This window comes from Stomoxys calcitrans, chromosome 4 (assembly GCF_963082655.1).
Source record: "Stomoxys calcitrans chromosome 4, idStoCalc2.1, whole genome shotgun sequence".
Classification (NCBI taxonomy): Eukaryota; Metazoa; Arthropoda; class Insecta; order Diptera; family Muscidae; genus Stomoxys; species Stomoxys calcitrans.
This window is the reverse complement of record NC_081555.1, coordinates 136,840,293-136,861,924: the sequence shown is the minus strand read 5'-3', so window position 1 is coordinate 136,861,924 and position 21,632 is coordinate 136,840,293. Positions and strand designations below refer to the sequence as shown.

The following is a 21,632-nucleotide window of genomic DNA, read 5'->3' as shown; positions in this document are numbered from 1 at the left end:
TACAATCCCAGCCGATTAGTGTAGGTCGATTGCGATTGTAAATGGACTATATCGGTCCATTTTTTTGTGAAGTATTTTTGCAAAATTTCAAGCGCTCAGCTTTATTCCTTCGAAAGTTAGTGTGCTTTCAACACATAGACGGACAGGGCTAAATCGACTTAGAATGTCAAGGCGACAGATAATATATAAACTTTGCTGGCCCTCAGACCAATATTTCGATGTATTGGGTTGCCCAAAAAGTAATTGCGGATTTCTTTAAAAGAAAGTAAATGCATTTTTAATTAAACTTAGAATGAACTTTAATCAAATATAGTTTGCGAATTTCTTTCAAGAACCTAAAAAGCTCAACTGGATTTCGTAGCTGTTTCCTTGATAGCATGGATATTCATAATCAACAACGTGTGTTCATAAAATCATCCAGCATGTTGACAATATTATCAACAACGCCTGTTCAAGAAAAATTACACTATTGGCGCATGATTTTGCAACGTAGTTTTCTATCAGTTTATAACACTTCGATGACCCACTTGATTCACTTACGCAGAAAATGACTGTATTGCAAAGAAGTGAAGACAGTTTACCTCCATGAGCAGTTCATCTACTGATTCATCTGAGTAGATTTACAGATCTTAAGACTGCCGTAATGCATCCTTTGTAGGGTAGTATTGTTGCCCAAAGTTTACAGCTTCTTCATAACTGACGGCGGTGTTACATTTGAAGGCATCTTCAATAATGTCTTAAAATATTTTTGAGATTTTCCATCAAGGCAATAAAATACCCTTGCATCAACATTTTTACCAAAACTTGACTCAATATTTTTGTTCTTATTTTTTTGTTTGTTTGCTTTTCTGTATAAGGCCCTTAGGAGAATATGGATATCAAAAGCTTTTGAATATTTTTACATTGGTATTAAAAATAATATCAATAAAAACAAATATCATAAACATTTTAAGTTTGCTATATCAAATGTGATCACAAATAAGTCCCAAACAAACATACACATACATACATATGCATAATTATACGAATAATTAAAATGAAATTTTTTCATAAAAAATAATAAATGTTACAACAAAAGAGAAAGAAACTAGTTAAACTAAAACGAATCGAAACCGTTCATCTTATAAGAAATAAAGTAAGCAAAAATATAAAAAAACTGAATTTAAAATTAGACCACATGCATAACAAATATTTTCATGCACAATTTGTTCATACTAAAAGATTTTAATTTCGTCATTAAACTTAAAAGAGAATATTCACACACGTTAGCAAAAAAAAAACGAAATTTATCTAGGAAAACTGTACACTAAAAATAAAAAAAATAAAAATTAATTTAAGGTAAGCATTATAAAGAAAATATCATCCCGTTTAAATGTGTCATAGTTGAGACATATAAATGCCAAAACTCAAATTGACACAAAAACTGTTAACTGTTAAAAAATATACATAATTACATATAATAAATAACCAAAACTCAAATCTATAACTATAAAACTATTTACCGGAATGTAATGAAACCTAAAGACAAATTTATTTAATAAATGTTTATAAATGTTTACTTTAAATGACACTATGCAACATTTGTCGACATTTTCGTCTTTTGGAACTGTAGAAGGAAAAAGACTTCAAACCATTCAGATTGCTTCAAAATGACATACAGGTTTTGCTGTAGTTGTTACTTGCAACTTTCAGTCTAAGTTTTTCATAATGACAGTGTCCTGTCAGCAAAATTACTCAGATGCCTGTTGTAGTCAACTACAGCGACATCTGACCTCTTCAAGTTAAGATTAGATCACAAAATTTAAGAGTGACCAATACCAGCATTTAGTGACCACTTGTCAGTCGATGTCCTTTGGGTCTCATACTGAAGATCCACCTTACATGTCGCTAGAGGAAGGAAAATGTATTCTAACCATTCAAATCGCTTCAAAAAGATATACAGCTTCTGCAGAAGTCGTTACTTACAACCTTCAGTCTATGTTTTTTTGGTATGACAGTGACCTGTCATTATGGACACTATGACTAAGACGTCTCTTCCAGCCAACTATAGCAAAGCAATTGACCTCTTCAAGTTAAGATAGGACCACAAATTTTTAGAGTGACCATCTGTCAGTCGATGCCCTATGGGCCTCATGCTGAAGACCCAACTTGCATGTCACTCGAGCCATACTTACAGATTCAATTTACCCTGGAATGTGGATGTGGAATGTAGTTCCTAGTTCTGCAAGCTCATAGTACAATGCAAAGTCCACCTGGTCTTCTAGGCTTTTTTTTTATGTTTGTAGGGGTATTATAGTTTCAAATGGTTCCATTAGGAATAGGGGTACAGTTATAGCGGTTCTGGCATTGCGTAATCCACATTGCATGGAACATAGGGCACTGCATCAAAGATAATATAGTTTTCGTAACCGACGCAAGGAAAATCTGTTTTTTTGGCCGTAAAGTCCAGAGACATTAAGTATGGTGTCGTCCGCAGTGCGGCTGTGGTGTATAAGCAAGCTATCCTTCACATTCGGCTAAGTACAAAGGGTTGATTTTTCGAGCGCTGTTCACCAGACATATGTTATAATGGTCTGACAATGCGGTTTAGAAACAAGGCCACCTCTCGACAGACGAACATCACACTATACAAGACACTGATACTATCCGTGCTGTTATATGGTTCTAAAGCATGGGTACTTGTGAAAGCAGATGAGGCAGTACTTGGAGTATTTGAGAGAAAGATTCTTCGTAAAATATATGGACCAATTTGCTTTAATGGAGAATATAAGCGACTTATGAAGTACGTCCTATATGACGACGGTAGCATAGTTACACGCATCAAAATACAACGGCTGCGTTGGCTAGGTCATGTTGTCAGAATGGATGAAGAAGCTCCAGCAAACAAGTCTTTTGAAGGCAAACACGGTGGTACACGCAAACCGGGAAGACCAAAAGCCCGATGGAAAGCTCAAGTGGTGGGAGACACCTCGAAACTTGGTGTCAGAGATTTTAGAATAAGCGCAGAAGATCGAGGCGCTTGGAACGCTATTCTACGTTCGGCTAGGGGAACAAATATTCTGTCATAGCCAATTAAAGTAAAAGTAAAGTAAGGTCTGACAACTGCAGTATACAGTACCACCGTGCCTATCTCTTAGCTCCTGATGAAAAGAACAACAACAGATGGATTAACGTCTAGACCACTTTCAGTCGCCCAATTCACCGTAAAGTAGGTCTCTTGAGTGCAGAGTAAGCAATTTTCTAATCCGGATGTCAATTTTACACTATTTTTTTGACGAGGCATTGGAGACAATACACCTCCTTGAGGAGTCTTTCTACTGACCCATCTATGTAGATATGCAGACCCCAAGCCTGCCATAACACATCTTTCTTACGGTAGTATTGATGCTTAGAGTTTTCAACAAGTCCGTTATTGGCTTTAGTTTTCCATTATGGAGGGTATTCTCAAAGTCTAGAATTGCTACCATTGTATATTCCTTGACAGTGAGAGAGACTTCAGTTTTGCCAAATAGGTCCTGAATGGCAATTTTTGTGGAAATGCCCTTGTGATGGGCTCGTAGTTATTGAGACATGTTTCAAATTGCAAAGTTGCCCATAAATATTCCTTTAAAGAACAGGGGCAAACTTTTCACATATCACTAATTGTCGGCCGATTCAAGTTTTTGCTCAATCGTAAGGGGCCTCATTTTTATAGACGAGTCCGAGTAGCATGTCGCAGTGCGAACCCTCTGTGGGGAGTAGTTTTTACATGGCATAGTAACCTCACTAATGTCGCCAACATTGGGAGGGCATAACCAATATTGACATTTTTTCTAATATTCTCGCCAAGATTCGAACCCAGGCGTTCAGCTTAGGACGTTCAGGATAGGATTCTTTGCCTTATTAGCATAAAGGATGACAAATTAACAGAACGAAAATCTTTTGCTTTTGTCTGAAAATGTGTGCCTGCTTTTGGAATAAAAATGACCTTTGTGTCCGATAGGTATTTATGTTGTTGTTGTAGCCACATTTGCATATGGAGCTGGCGATCCTCGTCAAGCTCCTGTGGGTGAGCAAGAATAGAGAGGCCATTGGCTATTTAAAGGCGCCATTAACTCGCCTTGTCATACCGAACATCATAGACACCCTGTATTTGTGAAAGTGCCGATGCCGCCCGATCTCTCACTGAAACTCTCTGCTTTATACCGCTGCTTGTCAGCGACTGCCGTTGCAGCTACTCCGTATGGTGCATTCCACTATCCGCAACCTGTGGACGCGCCAGGTAGCTCGCAGCTAAGCTTCGCGCGACAGCAATGAACACAAAACAGATCGAACCTCAATGTTTCGGCCTGTGTGGTGTTCACAGCTATCCCGTGCTGGGATAGGTTTTCATGACGTGCTGCTGCGAGCAGAGTTTATGTTGCTAAGCCAAAGAGTCAGCATGGCGGAGTACGCTTGTAGTTATAAGCGAAAAGGGTCCTGAGATCCCTCCAGAAAAGTCAAGTCTATCATGTCTTGGCGATTTAAAAGAGATAAAACTTGTTATCGCCCAGCCCCCGACGAGCCACACATTGTCCGTTCGAGTGTTTCCCGGTAAACATCTCAGCGAACCAAACGAATATCAACAATTGTAGCACCCTATTTTCACCGGAGCTTAAACTCTACCAACTGTGAAAATTTTACGAAAATCGGTTCAGCCGTTTTTACGGAATATATAAAAATTCCGTAAAAACGGCTGAATAGAATATAATAAGATGGTAGTTAATAGGCTCCTAGGAGCTCAAAAAGTCAAATCGAGGGATCGGTTTATATGGGCGCTATATCCAAATTTGAACCGATATTACCTATTTGCTTTGATATTACCTATAGGACATATTGGCTTGAATGGGTCGTTCAGAGTTTTCGTGGTCACATCAACACCTTTCACAGTTTCTCCTTCTTTTTCAGATCTACAAGGGATAACTGCGTAGAAAGTGTGCCGAAACCAATCCCAATAATAAAATGAGGCTTAAATGCGGGATCTCTGGCCCATGTGCCACATAGAAGCAAGACCAGCCAAGTCAACTATCTTTTTTGTAGAAAATTTTTTTGATTTTTTTTTGTAAAAGAAAATTTTGTCGAAATGGTTTTACTGTGTCATCAGAGGGAGACAAGACAGACAGATGTGATTTGGTTGTCTCAAGGCAAACACTTTCTGTTTCTATAGGTATTTTTTTAGTTTTATTTATTTACTTTCTATGAGTATGGTTGACCTGTTTACAAAAGTTTCACTTTTTTAAGTACAATTTTGTCAATACTTCACTTTTACAAAAAAAAATTAATTTTTGTCTAATTTCCAATGCTAAGTAAACCAAAAAAATCGTATAAAATGTAAAAATATGCTTTTAATAGATTAAATATTGTCCACTACTTGCTATCAACTTTTTATGTTTTTATGTTATTATTTAAATGATCGTCATACAATAAAATCCCAAAGACATTCCCTCATAAAATGTTGCCTAGTGTCACTAACTAAAATTATAAAAAAAAAAATATTAACGCCATGACTATAAAACCAATATAAAAAACAAACGAACATGAAAACTCATAAAAATTCAGATTATATTAATGTTAAAGATTATTTAATCCCCACGAAAACAAACACAAAAACAATATCAAAAAGTAAAAACTATGTTCAATGTGTTGAAAAAAGAAAAATCTAAAACTATTCTAAACCCGAAGAAAATCCGAAGGAAATAAAAACTATATATGAGTAATTATTATATTGTACCTTGTTATTATTATAAAACAACAAAAAAAATACAAAAATAATTTTGTTAAGTTTGTTCATTGATTTCAAAGAAAGAAATTATTAAACAATTCGATTCCATATATTGATGTACATTTTACAAACGACCTATTTGCCCATCCATACATCAAGTAATTGTAAAGAGAAACACATTAAAAAAAAGTATAAAATTGACAATAAAACATTTTATTTATTCAACATTTGAAAATATTATCAAATGGAATTAAACGCTTTGTGACTTTTATTTCTCTTCTTCGGTTGGACACTCAGCTTGTTTCCTCTGAACAGATTCTTTACGCTTCTTATGGCGATTCGATTTTAGATGCAAATTCCATTGATATTCACCTATGAAGTGCCGTTGACAGATGGCGCAAAAATTTGTGATCTAAAATAGAGTAAATTTCTTATAGATTTAAATTCGCCATTTTGTTGTTTGGACTTACGCTAATGAGATGAGATGTGATCGCATATGAGTCAGGGAAGTTTTTAAATTATAGAAAATATAAACTAAAAAAAAATTTACTACAGAAATTTTTGACAGTAAAAATTTACTAAAGAAATTTTTGACAGTAAAATTTTACCAAAGAAATTTTTGACAGTAAAAATTTACTAAAGAAATTTTTGACAGTAAAAATTTATCAAAGAAATTTTTGACAGTAAAAATTTACTAAAGAAATTTTTGACAGTAAAAATTTACTAAAGAAATTTTGGACACCAAAAATTTACTAAAGAAATTTTTGGCAGTAAAAATTTACTAAAGAAATTTTTACAGTTAAAATTTACTAAAGAAATTTTTACAGTAAAAATTTACTAAAGAAATTTTTAAATTACTAAAGAATTTTTTGCATTAAAAATTTACTAAAGAAATTTTTACAGTAAAAATTTACGAAAGAAATTTTTACAGTAAAAATTTACGAAAGAAATTTTTACAGTAAAAATTTACGAAAGAAATTTTTACAGTAAAAATTTACTAAAGAAATTTTTACAGTAAAAATGTACTAAAGAAATTTTTGACAGTAAAAATTTACTAAAAAAATTTTTGACAGTAAAAATTTACTAAAGAAATTTTTGACGGTAAAAATTTACTAAAGAAATTTTTGACAGTAAAAATTTACTAAAGAAATTTTTGACAGTAAAAATTTACTAAAGAAATTTTTGACAGTAAAAATTTACTAAAGAAATTTTTGACAGTAAAAATTTACTAAAGAAATTTTTGACAGTAAAAATTTACTTAAGAAATTTTTGACAGTAAAAATTTACTAAAGAAATTTTTGACAGTAAAAATTTACTAAAGAAATTTTTGACAGTAAAAATTTACTAAAGAAAATTTTGACAGTAAAAATTTACTAAAGAAACTTTTGACAGTAAAAATTTACTAAAGAAATTTTTGACAGTAAAAATTTACTAAAGAAATTTTTGACGGTAAAAATTTATTAAAGAAATTTTTGACGGTAAAAATTTACTAAAGAAATTTTTGACGGTAAAAATTTACTAAAGAAATTTCTAGAGTAAAAATTTACTAAAGAAATTTCTAGAGTAAAAATTTACTAAAGAAATTTCTAGAGTAAAAATTTACTAAAGAAATTTTTACAGTAAAAATTTACTAAAGAAATTTTTACAGTAAAAATTTACTAAAGAAATTTTTACAGTAAAAATTTACTAAAGAAATTTTTACAGTAAAAATTTACTAAAGAAATTTTTACAGTAAAAATTTACTAAAGAAATTTTTACAGTAAAAATTTACTAAAGAAATATTTGACAGTAAAAATTTACTAAAGAAATATTTGACAGTAAAAATTTACTAAAGAAATATTTGACAGTAAAAATTTACTAAAGAAATATTTGACAGTAAAAATTTACTAAAGAAATATTTGACAGTAAAAATTTACTAAAGAAATATTTGACAGTAAAAATTTACTAAAGAAATATTTGACAGTAAAAATTTACTAAAGAAATTTTTTACAGTAAAAATTTACTAAAGAAATTTTTTACAGTAAAAATTTACTAAAGAAATTTTTTACAGTAAAAATTTACTAAAGAAATTTTTTACAGTAAAAATTTACTAAAGAAATTTTTTACAGTAAAAATTTACTAAAGAAATTTTTTACAGTAAAAATTTACTAAAGAAATTTTTTACAGTAAAAATTTACTAAAGAAATTTTTGACAGTAAAAATTTACTAAAGAAATTTTTTGCAGTAAAAATTTACTAAAGAAATTTTTTGCAGTAAAAATTTACTAAAGAAATTTTTTGCAGTAAAAATTTACTAAAGAAATTTTTTACAGTAAAAATTTACTAAAGAAATTTTTTACAGTAAAAATTTACTAAAGAAATTTTTTACAGTAAAAATTTACTAAAGAAATTTTTTACAGTAAAAATTTACTAAAGAAATTTTTTACAGTAAAAATTTACTAAAGAAATTTTTGACAGTAAAAATTTACTAAAGAAATTTTTGACAGTAAAAATTTACTAAAGAAATTTTTGACAGTAAAAATTTACTAAAGAAATTTTTTGCAGTAAAAATTTACTAAAGAAATTTTTTGCAGTAAAAATTTACTAAAGAAATTTTTTGCAGTAAAAATTTACTAAAGAAATTTTTTGCAGTAAAAATTTACTAAAGAAATTTTTTGCAGTAAAAATTTACTAAAGAAATTTTTACAGTAAAAATTTACTAAAGAAATTTTTACAGTAAAAATTTACTAAAGAAATTTTTACAGTAAAAATTTACTAAAGAAATTTTTACAGTAAAAATTTACTAAAGAAATTTTTACAGTAAAAATTTACTAAAGAAATTTCTAGAGTAAAAATTTACTAAAGAAATTTCTAGAGTAAAAATTTACTAAAGAAATTTCTAGAGTAAAAATTTACTAAAGAAATTTCTAGAGTAAAAATTTACTAAAGAAATTTCTAGAGTAAAAATTTACTAAAGAAATTTCTAGAGTAAAAATTTACTAAAGAAATTTCTAGAGTAAAAATTTACTAAAGAAATTTCTAGAGTAAAAATTTACTAAAGAAATTTCTAGAGTAAAAATTTACTAAAGAAATTTCTAGAGTAAAAATTTACTAAAGAAATTTTTACAGTAAAAATTTACTAAAGAAATTTTTGACGGTAAAAATTTATTAAAGAAATTTTTGACGGTAAAAATTTACTAAAGAAATTTTTGACGGTAAAAATTTACTAAAGAAATTTCTAGAGTAAAAATTTACTAAAGAAATTTCTAGAGTAAAAATTTACTAAAGAAATTTCTAGAGTAAAAATTTACTAAAGAAATTTTTACAGTAAAAATTTACTAAAGAAATTTTTACAGTAAAAATTTACTAAAGAAATTTTTACAGTAAAAATTTACTAAAGAAATTTTTACAGTAAAAATTTACTAAAGAAATTTTTACAGTAAAAATTTACTAAAGAAATTTTTACAGTAAAAATTTACTAAAGAAATATTTGACAGTAAAAATTTACTAAAGAAATATTTGACAGTAAAAATTTACTAAAGAAATATTTGACAGTAAAAATTTACTAAAGAAATATTTGACAGTAAAAATTTACTAAAGAAATATTTGACAGTAAAAATTTACTAAAGAAATATTTGACAGTAAAAATTTACTAAAGAAATATTTGACAGTAAAAATTTACTAAAGAAATTTTTTACAGTAAAAATTTACTAAAGAAATTTTTTACAGTAAAAATTTACTAAAGAAATTTTTTACAGTAAAAATTTACTAAAGAAATTTTTTACAGTAAAAATTTACTAAAGAAATTTTTTACAGTAAAAATTTACTAAAGAAATTTTTTACAGTAAAAATTTACTAAAGAAATTTTTTACAGTAAAAATTTACTAAAGAAATTTTTGACAGTAAAAATTTACTAAAGAAATTTTTTGCAGTAAAAATTTACTAAAGAAATTTTTTGCAGTAAAAATTTACTAAAGAAATTTTTTGCAGTAAAAATTTACTAAAGAAATTTTTTACAGTAAAAATTTACTAAAGAAATTTTTTACAGTAAAAATTTACTAAAGAAATTTTTTACAGTAAAAATTTACTAAAGAAATTTTTTACAGTAAAAATTTACTAAAGAAATTTTTTACAGTAAAAATTTACTAAAGAAATTTTTGACAGTAAAAATTTACTAAAGAAATTTTTGACAGTAAAAATTTACTAAAGAAATTTTTGACAGTAAAAATTTACTAAAGAAATTTTTTGCAGTAAAAATTTACTAAAGAAATTTTTTGCAGTAAAAATTTACTAAAGAAATTTTTTGCAGTAAAAATTTACTAAAGAAATTTTTTGCAGTAAAAATTTACTAAAGAAATTTTTTGCAGTAAAAATTTACTAAAGAAATTTTTACAGTAAAAATTTACTAAAGAAATTTTTACAGTAAAAATTTACTAAAGAAATTTTTACAGTAAAAATTTACTAAAGAAATTTTTACAGTAAAAATTTACTAAAGAAATTTTTACAGTAAAAATTTACTAAAGAAATTTCTAGAGTAAAAATTTACTAAAGAAATTTCTAGAGTAAAAATTTACTAAAGAAATTTCTAGAGTAAAAATTTACTAAAGAAATTTCTAGAGTAAAAATTTACTAAAGAAATTTCTAGAGTAAAAATTTACTAAAGAAATTTCTAGAGTAAAAATTTACTAAAGAAATTTCTAGAGTAAAAATTTACTAAAGAAATTTCTAGAGTAAAAATTTACTAAAGAAATTTCTAGAGTAAAAATTTACTAAAGAAATTTCTAGAGTAAAAATTTACTAAAGAAATTTTTACAGTAAAAATTTACTAAAGAAATTTTTACAGTAAAAATTTACTAAAGAAATTTTTACAGTAAAAATTTACTAAAGAAATTTTTACAGTAAAAATTTACTAAAGAAATTTTTACAGTAAAAATTTACTAAAGAAATTTTTACAGTAAAAATTTACTAAAGAAATTTTTACAGTAAAAATTTACTAAAGAAATTTTTACAGTAAAAATTTACTAAAGAAATTTTTACAGTAAAAATTTACTAAAGAAATTTTTACAGTAAAAATTTACTAAAGAAATTTTTACAGTAAAAATTTACTAAAGAAATTTTTACAGTAAAAATTTACTAAAGAAATTTTTACAGTAAAAATTTACTAAAGAAATTTTTACAGTAAAAATTTACTAAAGAAATTTTTACAGTAAAAATTTACTAAAGAAATTTTTACAGTAAAAATTTACTAAAGAAATTTTTACAGTAAAAATTTACTAAAGAAATTTTTACAGTAAAAATTTACTAAAGAAATTTTTACAGTAAAAATTTACTAAAGAAATTTTTACAGTAAAAATTTACTAAAGAAATTTTTACAGTAAAAATTTACTAAAGAAATTTTTACAGTAAAAATTTACTAAAGAAATTTTTACAGTAAAAATTTACTAAAGAAATTTTTACAGTAAAAATTTACTAAAGAAATTTTTACAGTAAAAATTTACTAAAGAAATTTTTACAGTAAAAATTTACTAAAGAAATTTTTACAGTAAAAATTTACTAAAGAAATTTTTACAGTAAAAATTTACTAAAGAAATTTTTACAGTAAAAATTTACTAAAGAAATTTTTACAGTAAAAATTTACTAAAGAAATTTTTACAGTAAAAATTTACTAAAGAAATTTTTACAGTAAAAATTTACTAAAGAAATTTTTACAGTAAAAATTTACTAAAGAAATTTTTACAGTAAAAATTTACTAAAGAAATTTTTACAGTAAAAATTTACTAAAGAAATTTTTACAGTAAAAATTTACTAAAGAAATTTTTACAGTAAAAATTTACTAAAGAAATTTTTACAGTAAAAATTTACTAAAGAAATTTTTACAGTAAAAATTTACTAAAGAAATTTTTACAGTAAAAATTTACTAAAGAAATTTTTACAGTAAAAATTTACTAAAGAAATTTTTACAGTAAAAATTTACTAAAGAAATTTTTACAGTAAAAATTTACTAAAGAAATTTTTACAGTAAAAATTTACTAAAGAAATTTTTACAGTAAAAATTTACTAAAGAAATTTTTACAGTAAAAATTTACTAAAGAAATTTTTACAGTAAAAATTTACTAAAGAAATTTTTACAGTAAAAATTTACTAAAGAAATTTTTACAGTAAAAATTTACTAAAGAAATTTTTACAGTAAAAATTTACTAAAGAAATTTTTACAGTAAAAATTTACTAAAGAAATTTTTACAGTAAAAATTTACTAAAAAAATTTTTGACAGTAAAAATTTACTAAAGAAATTTTTGACAGCAAAAATTTACTAAAGAAATTTTTGACAGTAAAAATTTACCAAAGAAATTTTTGACAGTAAAAATTTACTAAAGAGAATTATTTCGAAAGGTTACAAACGGAGTTGGCAAAATTACTATACCCCCATTCTATGGTGGAGGGTATTAACAAAAATCCACTGCTAATCGTAGTCAATCCACATCTAGCAATTTGTATGTAGTAGAATGTAGATCGACATCTGTACAAATGGTAAGTTACATGCGTAAATCTGTATAATGTACATATGCGTCACATACATACCTCTTCATTCAAGCCCGCTCCCGGATGTATTCTCTTCGTCATTGGCTGTATTTCGCATACTTGAGACGAACGATAGCAATCAATTATAGTGACAGCCGGCGAATAGACGCACTCATGCCAGCGTCCAACATCACTCGTATCCAATTCATACAAATCGGGCACTTTACGATCGTTACTGGCCAAAAAGCGGTTGTTAATCCATTTTTGTTGTTTTTTCGAGTAGCGACGCGTAACTAATTTCAATTCATTCAGACATGAATTCAACACATCCAACCCTGGGGGTAATTGATCTTTAGGGTCGATCGTGTCGTTTGCCGCCACCGCCTCTGTATCCGAATCTGAGGGTTCGTTTATTGAACCTGCCCGTTGTTTGAAGTGCTCTAAATAAAAACAATGATATGAAAGAAAATAAATGACATGACAAGACATAGGACAAATGAGTGGATACTTCTATCAATGGAGTAGGTAATACGATATGTGTGGGGGGTTAAGTCGCACTTAAAGATGGCTATTTAATAATATAAAACTTTAGAATAATGAATAACTAAAGAAAATTAAAACTTACATACAACACCTACTGGAAGAAGAGCTACTCTTGTACTATAAATCTGAAAAGGAAGTTATTGGTAATCGTTGGAAGCTTAAAACGAGGCTTATGTATTGCTTGTATACTGTAGCTGCCAGATCTAACATATAACACTGTATGGTGTTGTATTCTAGTGGACGACACTTTAAAAATCCATCTATTCTTCGATACTCATAGAGATCATAGAGATGGCGTAATACAATTTACCCATGAACTTTTCTTTGAGGAACTGGGGCAAGCTTTTCGCATATCAATGTGCTGTGCCTCCTTTTTATAGCCGAGTCCAAAGGGCATGCCGCAGTACGACACCTCTTATGGAGAGAAATTTTTACATGGCATAGTACCGCACAAATGTTGCCATCATTAGAAGGGGATAACCACCGCTGAAAATTTTGTCTGATGTTCTCGTCAGAATTGAAACTCATGCGTTTAGCGTCATAGGCGGACATGCTAACATCTGCGCTACGGTAGACTCCGAAAGATATTCCACGGAATTAAAGAGTTGATGAGATAAATATCCCGCCCGGCACGAGATAACTATGATCACCACACAGGCTGAAACTTTGAGCTTAGACTTGTGAGGTGTCCATCGTTATCACGGAAAGTTTAGCTGAAATCTGCCGGGCGTCCACAGGTTGCGGATAGTGGAACGCTTCGTTTTTATGCGGAGTAGTGAGTAGTGAAGAGTCTGGTGGCACTGGGTCTTATTTCAATACTGAGTGCCAATGAAACTCGAGATGACAAGGCGAGTTATTGGCGCCTTCAAATAATCAAAAGCCAACAGCAGCGTCTGTTCCCAGGTAAAGGGCGGCTGGAGGCAAGGGTCAGATTTTGGAGCAAGCGGGAATGATTTCCGGATCTGCACCTGGAATGTCAGCACTGTTTATAGAGAAGGTGCAGTATATGCGCTGGTGGATGTATTGGAAAAGTACAAGGCAGATATTACCGCCTTACAGGAAATGCGATAGACTGGGAATGGCGTGACAACAGGACCAAATGGTGACGAACTAAACTATAACTGCCATAACACGAGGCATGAATTTGTCTGTGGATTTGTGGTTAGTTGGAGACTGAAACACCTTGTCTTAACGTATACTCCGGTGGATGAGAGGCTAGCCACAATACGCATAAAAGCCAAATTCTTCAACATCATCCTTATATGAATCCATGCCCCGACGAAAGACAAGGACGAGGAGACCAAGGATATTTTCTACTAGAGCCTAGAGAGAGAATATGACCGTTGCCCTGCCCATGATAATAAAATCGTTCTGGGAGATTTTAATGCGAAGATAGGGAAGGAAGACATCTTTGGTCCAATAGTCGGAAAGCTTAGCCTCTACGAGATAACGTCCGATAATGGATTGAGGCTAATAAATTTCGCCGCGGTGAAAAACGTGGTAGTTAGTAGCACCAGATTTCAACATCGAAGGATTCACACCAGATGGCTGTCTCCTGATCACTGTCTGTCACGAGGAACCAAATTGATCACGTTGTGATAGATGGAAGATGTACAATCGGTCCGTAGAGCGAATATAGATTCGGATCATTACCTTGATGAAGCAAAGGTTGGCACCCATATGAGCTTGGGGAGGAAAGTACCATCTGACACTGCACAGAAGCTGGACATTGCTGGAAAAAGTTGCAACCGCAATAGATGGCAACGGCATACTCCACTCGACTGACCCAACTGCTTGATGAGGGAACTCCTTGTTCCAATGATATAATGGCGCAGTGGCAAACCAATGCCCACTCCCATGGTACGACCAAGAGTGTCGAGATGCTACTGAAGCCAGGAATGTGCCATTAAAAGCAACCCTGAAATAAGCAGCAATGCGCCAGACGAAGGAGAGCTGGCGGAAGAAAAGGAGTGAGGAGAAACGTCTATTCCGCAGAAAGAAAAAGGAAATGGAAAGACGTGAGTGTGAGCGAATTGAGATGTGCAGGAGTCAGAATGAGGTCCGGAAATTCTACCAAAGAATTAAACATCAAATCCATGGCTTTGGTGCAGGCAAATCCTCCAACAAAGACAAAGAAGGAAATCTGGCAACTGACACAGATAATATGCTGAGGATATGGAAACAACATTTTACCCAACTGCTGGTGTCTTACGATGGCGGCGAAGAGAATATCGCAGAACAAATTCCTGATGATAGTATAGAATGTTTACCTCCTAGTCGAATGAGGTCCAAGTAGCAGTGACCCGCCTGAAGAACAACAAGGCAACAGGAGCCGACGGGTTACCGTTGAACTATTTAGGACCGGAGCCGACACGCTTATAAGGCGTATGCATCAGCTTGCCTGCGCAATCTGGCTAGCAGAACGCATGCCCGATGAGTGGAACCTCGACATACTATGTCACACGTACACAAGAAAAGAGACAAGAAGGAATGTGCCTACTACAGAGGAATAAGTCTCCTCCCCATCGCATACAAGATACTCTCGAGCGTAATCAATGAGATAATTGGGCCCGATCAATGCGGCTTTAGACCTGGTAAATCCAGCCTAGACCAGATATTCACACTGCGCCAAATCCTGGAAAAGACCCGAAAAGGATAAATCAAAGCCGCTTTCAATAGCCCTATACGTTCAAGGGATTTTCTAGACATGTCTAAGTTTGGTATCCCTCCAAAATTAATAAGACTCTGCAGGATGACACTTGCTGATACACGTTCCTCAGTACGCATAGGAAATAATCTCTCCGAACTATTCAATACCAAACGAGATTTGAGACCAGGAGACAGCCTATCGTGTGATCTCTTTAATATCCTATTGGAGAAGATTATACGAGATGCAGATGTCAATAAACATGGCACACTTCTCACAAGACAACAAATGCTTCTCGCCTATGCTGATGATAACGATATTATAGGTCGGTCAACCGGAGTATTAGTAACTGCAGCCTTTGAAAGAATCGAAAAGGGAATCAGTGAAAATGGGTCTGGCAGTAAATGGAGATAAAACAAAATGTATGATATCAACTCCAAAAACGCGGATCAGATAAAGAAAATGGAGATAGTTGGGAACCACAACTTTGAGATGTCAACAACGTAATCTACCTCGGCACTGCCGCAACCGAAACGAATGACACCAGTTCTGAAATAAAGCGAAGAATAATACTGGCAAACAGATGCTACTTAGGATTAAGTAGACAGTTTAGAAACAAGGCAACCTGTCGACAGACGAAGATTACACCCGTGTTGTTATATGGTTCTGAGGCATGCGTACTTGTGAAAGCAGACGAGTGCTTGGAGTGTTTGAGAGGAAGACACTTCGTTAAATATATGGACCAGTTTGCGTTAATCGAGAATATAGGCGTCGTATGTACCACGGGCAGAAACGTCTTTTTGCTGCACGCAGGTTACGTTCTGGAACGGGTCAAAACGGAGCATATTTGGATATAGCTGGCATATAGACCGATCTGCTGGTTTAGGGTCTGAAGCCCATAAAAGCTGCATGTATTATTCGATTTCGCTGAAATTTGAAATAATGAGTTGCTTTAAGCCTCTCGACATCCGACCCAAAAACAGTTGAGATCGGACGATATATGGATATAGTTGCCATTTAGATCGATATGCGGACATAGTTTCTAAGTCCTTTAAAATACTCATTTATTATCCGATTTAGCTATAAAGCCGTGAGTGTGAGCGAATTGAGATACACAGGAGTCAGAATGAAGTCTGGAAATTCTACCAATGAATTAAACATCAAACCGATGGATTTGGTGCAGGCATATTCTCCTGCAGAGACAAAGGAGGAAGTCTGGTAACTGGCACAGACAGCGTACTGAGGATATTGAAAGAACATTTTACCCAACTGCTGGTGTCTAACGATGGCGGCGAAGAGAATACCGCAGAACCAATTCCTGATTATAGTATAGAATGTTCACGTCCTAGTCAGAATGAGGTCCAAGTAGCAGTGACCCGACTGAAGAACAACAAGGCAACAGGAACCGACGGGTTACCGCTGATCTATTTGGGACCGGAGGCGACTCGCGTATTCATCAGCCGCAGCAGCAGCAGCCTCCCGTCATCCGACCAGAATTTGATCCAGATCAGACTGTATTTAGATATAGCTGCCATTTCGAACGATCTTTCAATTTAGGGTCTTAATTCCATAAATTAAGACCCTAATTTCGCTGAAACTTTGACTTGTATATGAGTTCTCAGCACCTGAATCAAATATAATCCATACCAGCCCCCATTTGCATATTATTATGGATATGCTTGTGGAGTTTTAATAAAATAGAGTGATTAATTTATTCATGGTGGTGGGTATCTAAAGTTCGGCACGGCCGAACTTAACACGTTTTTATTTGTTTTCTTTGTGAAAGACCACACTTATGCGGTCAAAATCTAACCGTATACAAGTAGACTTAAGAGCATCCACATGTTTGTACAAAAATGAATTAACAAATAATTTAAATATTAACAAATAAACGACCACATACTGTTCTTAAGTAGAAATTTCACAAAATATCTGAGGGCTTAGCCAAATACACACGCACTTTCACACTCATCAAGTGCGAGTGTAGTGCGGGAGTTTTACGTTGTGGGAAAATATTTGAAGTTACTCAGTGTCAATGAGCATGTTAAATGGATGATGCTTTATTATTATCATTGATAAAGAAAGTCCATGTGAGAAAGAAGATATAAAAATATTTGTGTCTGCTTACTTTTGTAGTTTTAAACCTTGTTCTAAAATTTAATTTGTATAACAAATAATGAGTTTTAATTTAAAAATTCATATTAAAATTTAATATTAAAATTTTCCAACGAGCACAAGAATCAAATATGAACCAATGTAGTCCTTAATCCGCAGAAACATAGAGGAGACTAATAAAATTCTGTATTCCAAATTTCAGCGAAATCCTGAATGGGCTCAAGATTGAACATCGGTGTAGCTTTATTCAAATAGGAGTCGAATTTGCCCGTGCGTTCAGCGTATAGACAAATAAGGGTCTATGTAAAATTTAAGCTTATCTTTACTTTTTAAAGGTTGTAGCGTGATTACAGGGAAAGACGGACGGAAAGATAACTAAACATCATATAGGTTAGTTTAAACTGACAGTCTGCCATCAGACTCACTAAAACATGTTCGTCCACTGTGATTCACAGGAACAGGAGAAGGAAGATGCCCTTTGGTTCCTACCACAGAATCATCCAGATCTCTTCAAAAAGCCCAATAACGTGCGAATGTTCACATCCGCTAATTCCGACAAGTTCTCAAAGAAATGAGAGCTTAATGTGCAACACCTTTTGCCAGCCACTTCGGAACACACACAGAACAGTGTCTTCTTCCTCGACGTTCTCACAGTTTCTGAAGTAATCGTTACTTGCAACCTTTACTCTGTCAGCATTTTTATACCCACCATCATAGAATAGGGGGTATATACATTTAGTCATTCCGTTTGTTACTCATCGAAATGTCCATTTCCGACCATGCAAAGTATACAAATTATTCGGATCGTTGTAAAATTCTAAGACGATTTAACGAAGTCCGTACATCTGTCCGTCCGTTCGTGTGTCCGCCAGTTGTAATCACGCTACAGTCTTTAAAAATTGAGATATTGAGTTGAAATTTTGCACAGGCCCGTACTTTTTCTATACGCAGGTTTAGTTCTAGAATGGGCCACATATATTGAATATGGCTGCCATAAAGACCGATCTGGCGATTTAGGGTCTTAAGTTTATAACAGGCGCATTTATTATCTAATTTCGCTAAAACTTGGTACAGTGAGATTAATTTAGCCCATGAACATTCCACTGAGGAACAGGGAAAAACTTCTCACATATCAATTAGTGCAGTCCGATTCAAGTTTAAGCTCAATGATAAGGGGCCTACTTATAGAAGCCGTGCCCGAACGGCGTGCCGCAGTGCTACACCCCTTTGGAGAGAAGTTTTATGTGGCATAGTACCTCACAAATGTTGCCAGCATTAGGTGGCGATAACCAGCGCTGGAATTTTTTTTTTATGGTCTCGCCAGGATTCGAACCCAGGCATTCAACGTCATAGGCGGACATGATAACCTCTGCGCTACGGTGGCCTCCAGTGAGTTTTAATAGGCCCGCCAATATCCCAACAAAAAATGGTCCAGATCGAAACATATTTGGATATATTGTAGTTGCCATATGGACCGACCCGCCAATTTTGAGTCTTAGGCCTATAAGAGGTGCATTTATTACCCGACTTCGCAGAAATTTGAAACAGTGAGTTGTATAAAGACTCCCAACATCTGTCCCGAATATGGTGCAGATCGGGCTATATTTAGATGTTACTGCCATACAAACCGATTTTTAGCTTTAGGGTCTAAAGATCATAAAAGACGCATTTATTCCCCGATTTTGCTGAAATTTTAAACAGTGAGTTGCACTAGATATATCCTATCCGAATAAGGTGTATATCGCGTCGTGTTTACGTATAACTGACATATAGACCCATATTCCGATTCAGGGTCTTAAGCCTATAACAGATGCATTTATTATCCGATTTTGCTGAAATTCAGAACAGCGAGTTTTAATAGGCCCGTCCAAACCAAAAATTCTCCAGATCCGAACATATTTGGATATAGCTGTCATATAGACCGATCCGCAGTTTTTGGGTCTTAGGCTTATAACAGATGCATTTATTACCCGACTTCACTGAAATTTGGAACAGTGAGTTGTGGGACTTCCAACATCTGTCTCGAAAATGGTCCAGACCGGGCTATATTTAGATATAGCTGCCATAGAGACCAATCTTCAGCATTAAGGCCTAAGACCATAAAAGTCGCATCTATTCCCCGATTTTGCTGCAATTTGATACAACGAGTTGCTCTAGGGGCCACGACATCTGATCCGATTATGGTGTATTTTGCATCATATTTACATATACCTGTCATATAGACCGATATGCCGATTCAGGGTCTTAAACCCATAACAGAAGCATTTATTACCCGATTTTGTTGAAACTCAGAACAGCGAGTTTTATTAGACTCTTCGATATCTGAAACAAAAATGATCCAGATCCGAACATATTTGGATATAGCTGTCACATAGACCGATCTGCTGATTTTGGGTCTTAGGCATGTAACAGGAGCATTTATTACCCGACTTTGCTGAAATTTAGAACAGTGAGTTGTAATCAGATTCCCAACATCTGTCCTGAAAATGGTCCAGACCAGGCTATAATTAGATATAGCTGCCATAGAGACCAATCTTCAGCTTTAGGGACTAAAGACCATAAAAGGCGCATTTATTCCCCGATTTTGCTGGACTATTTTTAGATATAGCTTTCATATAGATCGATCATCTGAATTAGGCTCAATCACATGAACGGCGCACTTATTACCCGATTTCGCTGAAATGAATGAACTGTTACTTGTATAGAGCTTCTCGGCATCTGAACCAAATATGATTAAGATCGGACTATATTTGGATCTTAATATGGATATAATAGTTAACATTGAGACCCCTAGGTCCAGCGCAGTGGTATGCCATCTGCAAGTCCATTTCAGACCTTCTGCATAGCTGGTTCGACTCCTTAACTCTTAGAAGTAGTATAGCATCGTCTGCGTAGCAGACGGGTTCAAATCCCTCCTCAGTCAGCATCCGTAATAGGTCATTTATGGAGGTCACACAAAGGAGTGGCGATAAAATGCCCCCCGTGGAATGCCACTTTCTCTCTAATATTTATGCCATGGGATCCACAATTTATCTACCTGTCCCTTAGCTTATGGTTTACAGAGCCTCTAAGGACCCGATTCATCAGATACTGGTCTAAGGATTGGATAAGTGTATAGGTCCGCACATTGTTAAATGCATCCTCGATTTCAATGCAGTTCGATGGATGTCCTACTCTTTATCATGGTATACACAATATGATCCATGGTTTTGAGTACCAAGGGCGTTAGGCTTATAGGACTGTAAGCCTTTAGTGTCGCATAACTTGCCTTGCCGGGCTTGAGTACAACTACCATCCTAGCCTATGCAAATCCTAGGCACCCTGTGAAAATAGTGGTCAGATGGGGCTTCAGATAGTTGGCCACCTTCTATAGTAACGCCGGAAAAAATCCATCAGGTCTGAGTGACTTAAATGGTTTGAAGTTCCTTAAGGATTAGTTTACCATTAATTCTGTAATGATAAGCCTTCGATCAACCTCATTATTCCAAGATTCCGGTGTGTCCGTGAGTCCTATCCTGTGAAAACTGGGTTTTCATCGAAAGCCTCAACATGTCCTTTGTTGTTACTGCTCTCACTCCCATGTCGTCTATTAACTTTTCAGTATGGACATGGGTTTTTTTTCTGTCAACCAACATGCAGGGGATGTCCCCTATGAATGCATTGCATTGCGTTGGCGAGAGGAAATTAGGAATTGGAGGGGCGAAAAAAGGATGTCATGCTTATTGACATTTGTCTTAAATCTTTGGATGTCAAAGTGGGTGGGAAAAACATAAGCCGAAAGTCGATTCCACATACGAACGGTTCGGGCGAAATAAAAATTCTCTCTATAATGCATTGCACGGTCCGCTGGCCAATCAATTACAAACGGGTGTGAGTTCCTGGAATGTCTAGTATCCCTGATGTACATCCTTACATCAGGAATAAAAAGACTAATATCAGATGAACACACACCGTGAAAGTGCCGATAGAACAGCGCCAAACAACCCACATTGCGACGATGATGAAGGGAGAAAAGAGAGTTGGATACCCCACAGTCCCCAATCAACGCCATCGCTCGCCTCTGTACACGGTCCAGTAGCTCCAGGGATG

The 21,632-nt window shown here is 33.1% G+C and overlaps 1 protein-coding gene across 4 annotated transcripts in view; it reads right to left on the bottom strand.

The window, feature by feature from the left end:
• Positions 1–5,932: 5,932 nt before the first annotated feature.
• The window catches only part of LOC106094472 (tRNA dimethylallyltransferase), a 583,702-nt gene continuing 568,002 nt past the window's right edge, over positions 5,933–21,632 (bottom strand). For all 4 annotated transcript variants that reach the window (XM_059367007.1, XM_059367008.1, XM_059367009.1 and 1 more), the window contains 2 exons: positions 12,299–12,678; positions 5,933–6,152 (listed from right to left, as the gene is read on the bottom strand). In XM_059367007.1, the coding sequence (XP_059222990.1) occupies positions 6,009–6,152; positions 12,299–12,678 (524 nt within the window). In that variant the 3' untranslated portion in view covers positions 5,933–6,008. The remainder of the gene's footprint in view (positions 6,153–12,298; positions 12,679–21,632) is intronic.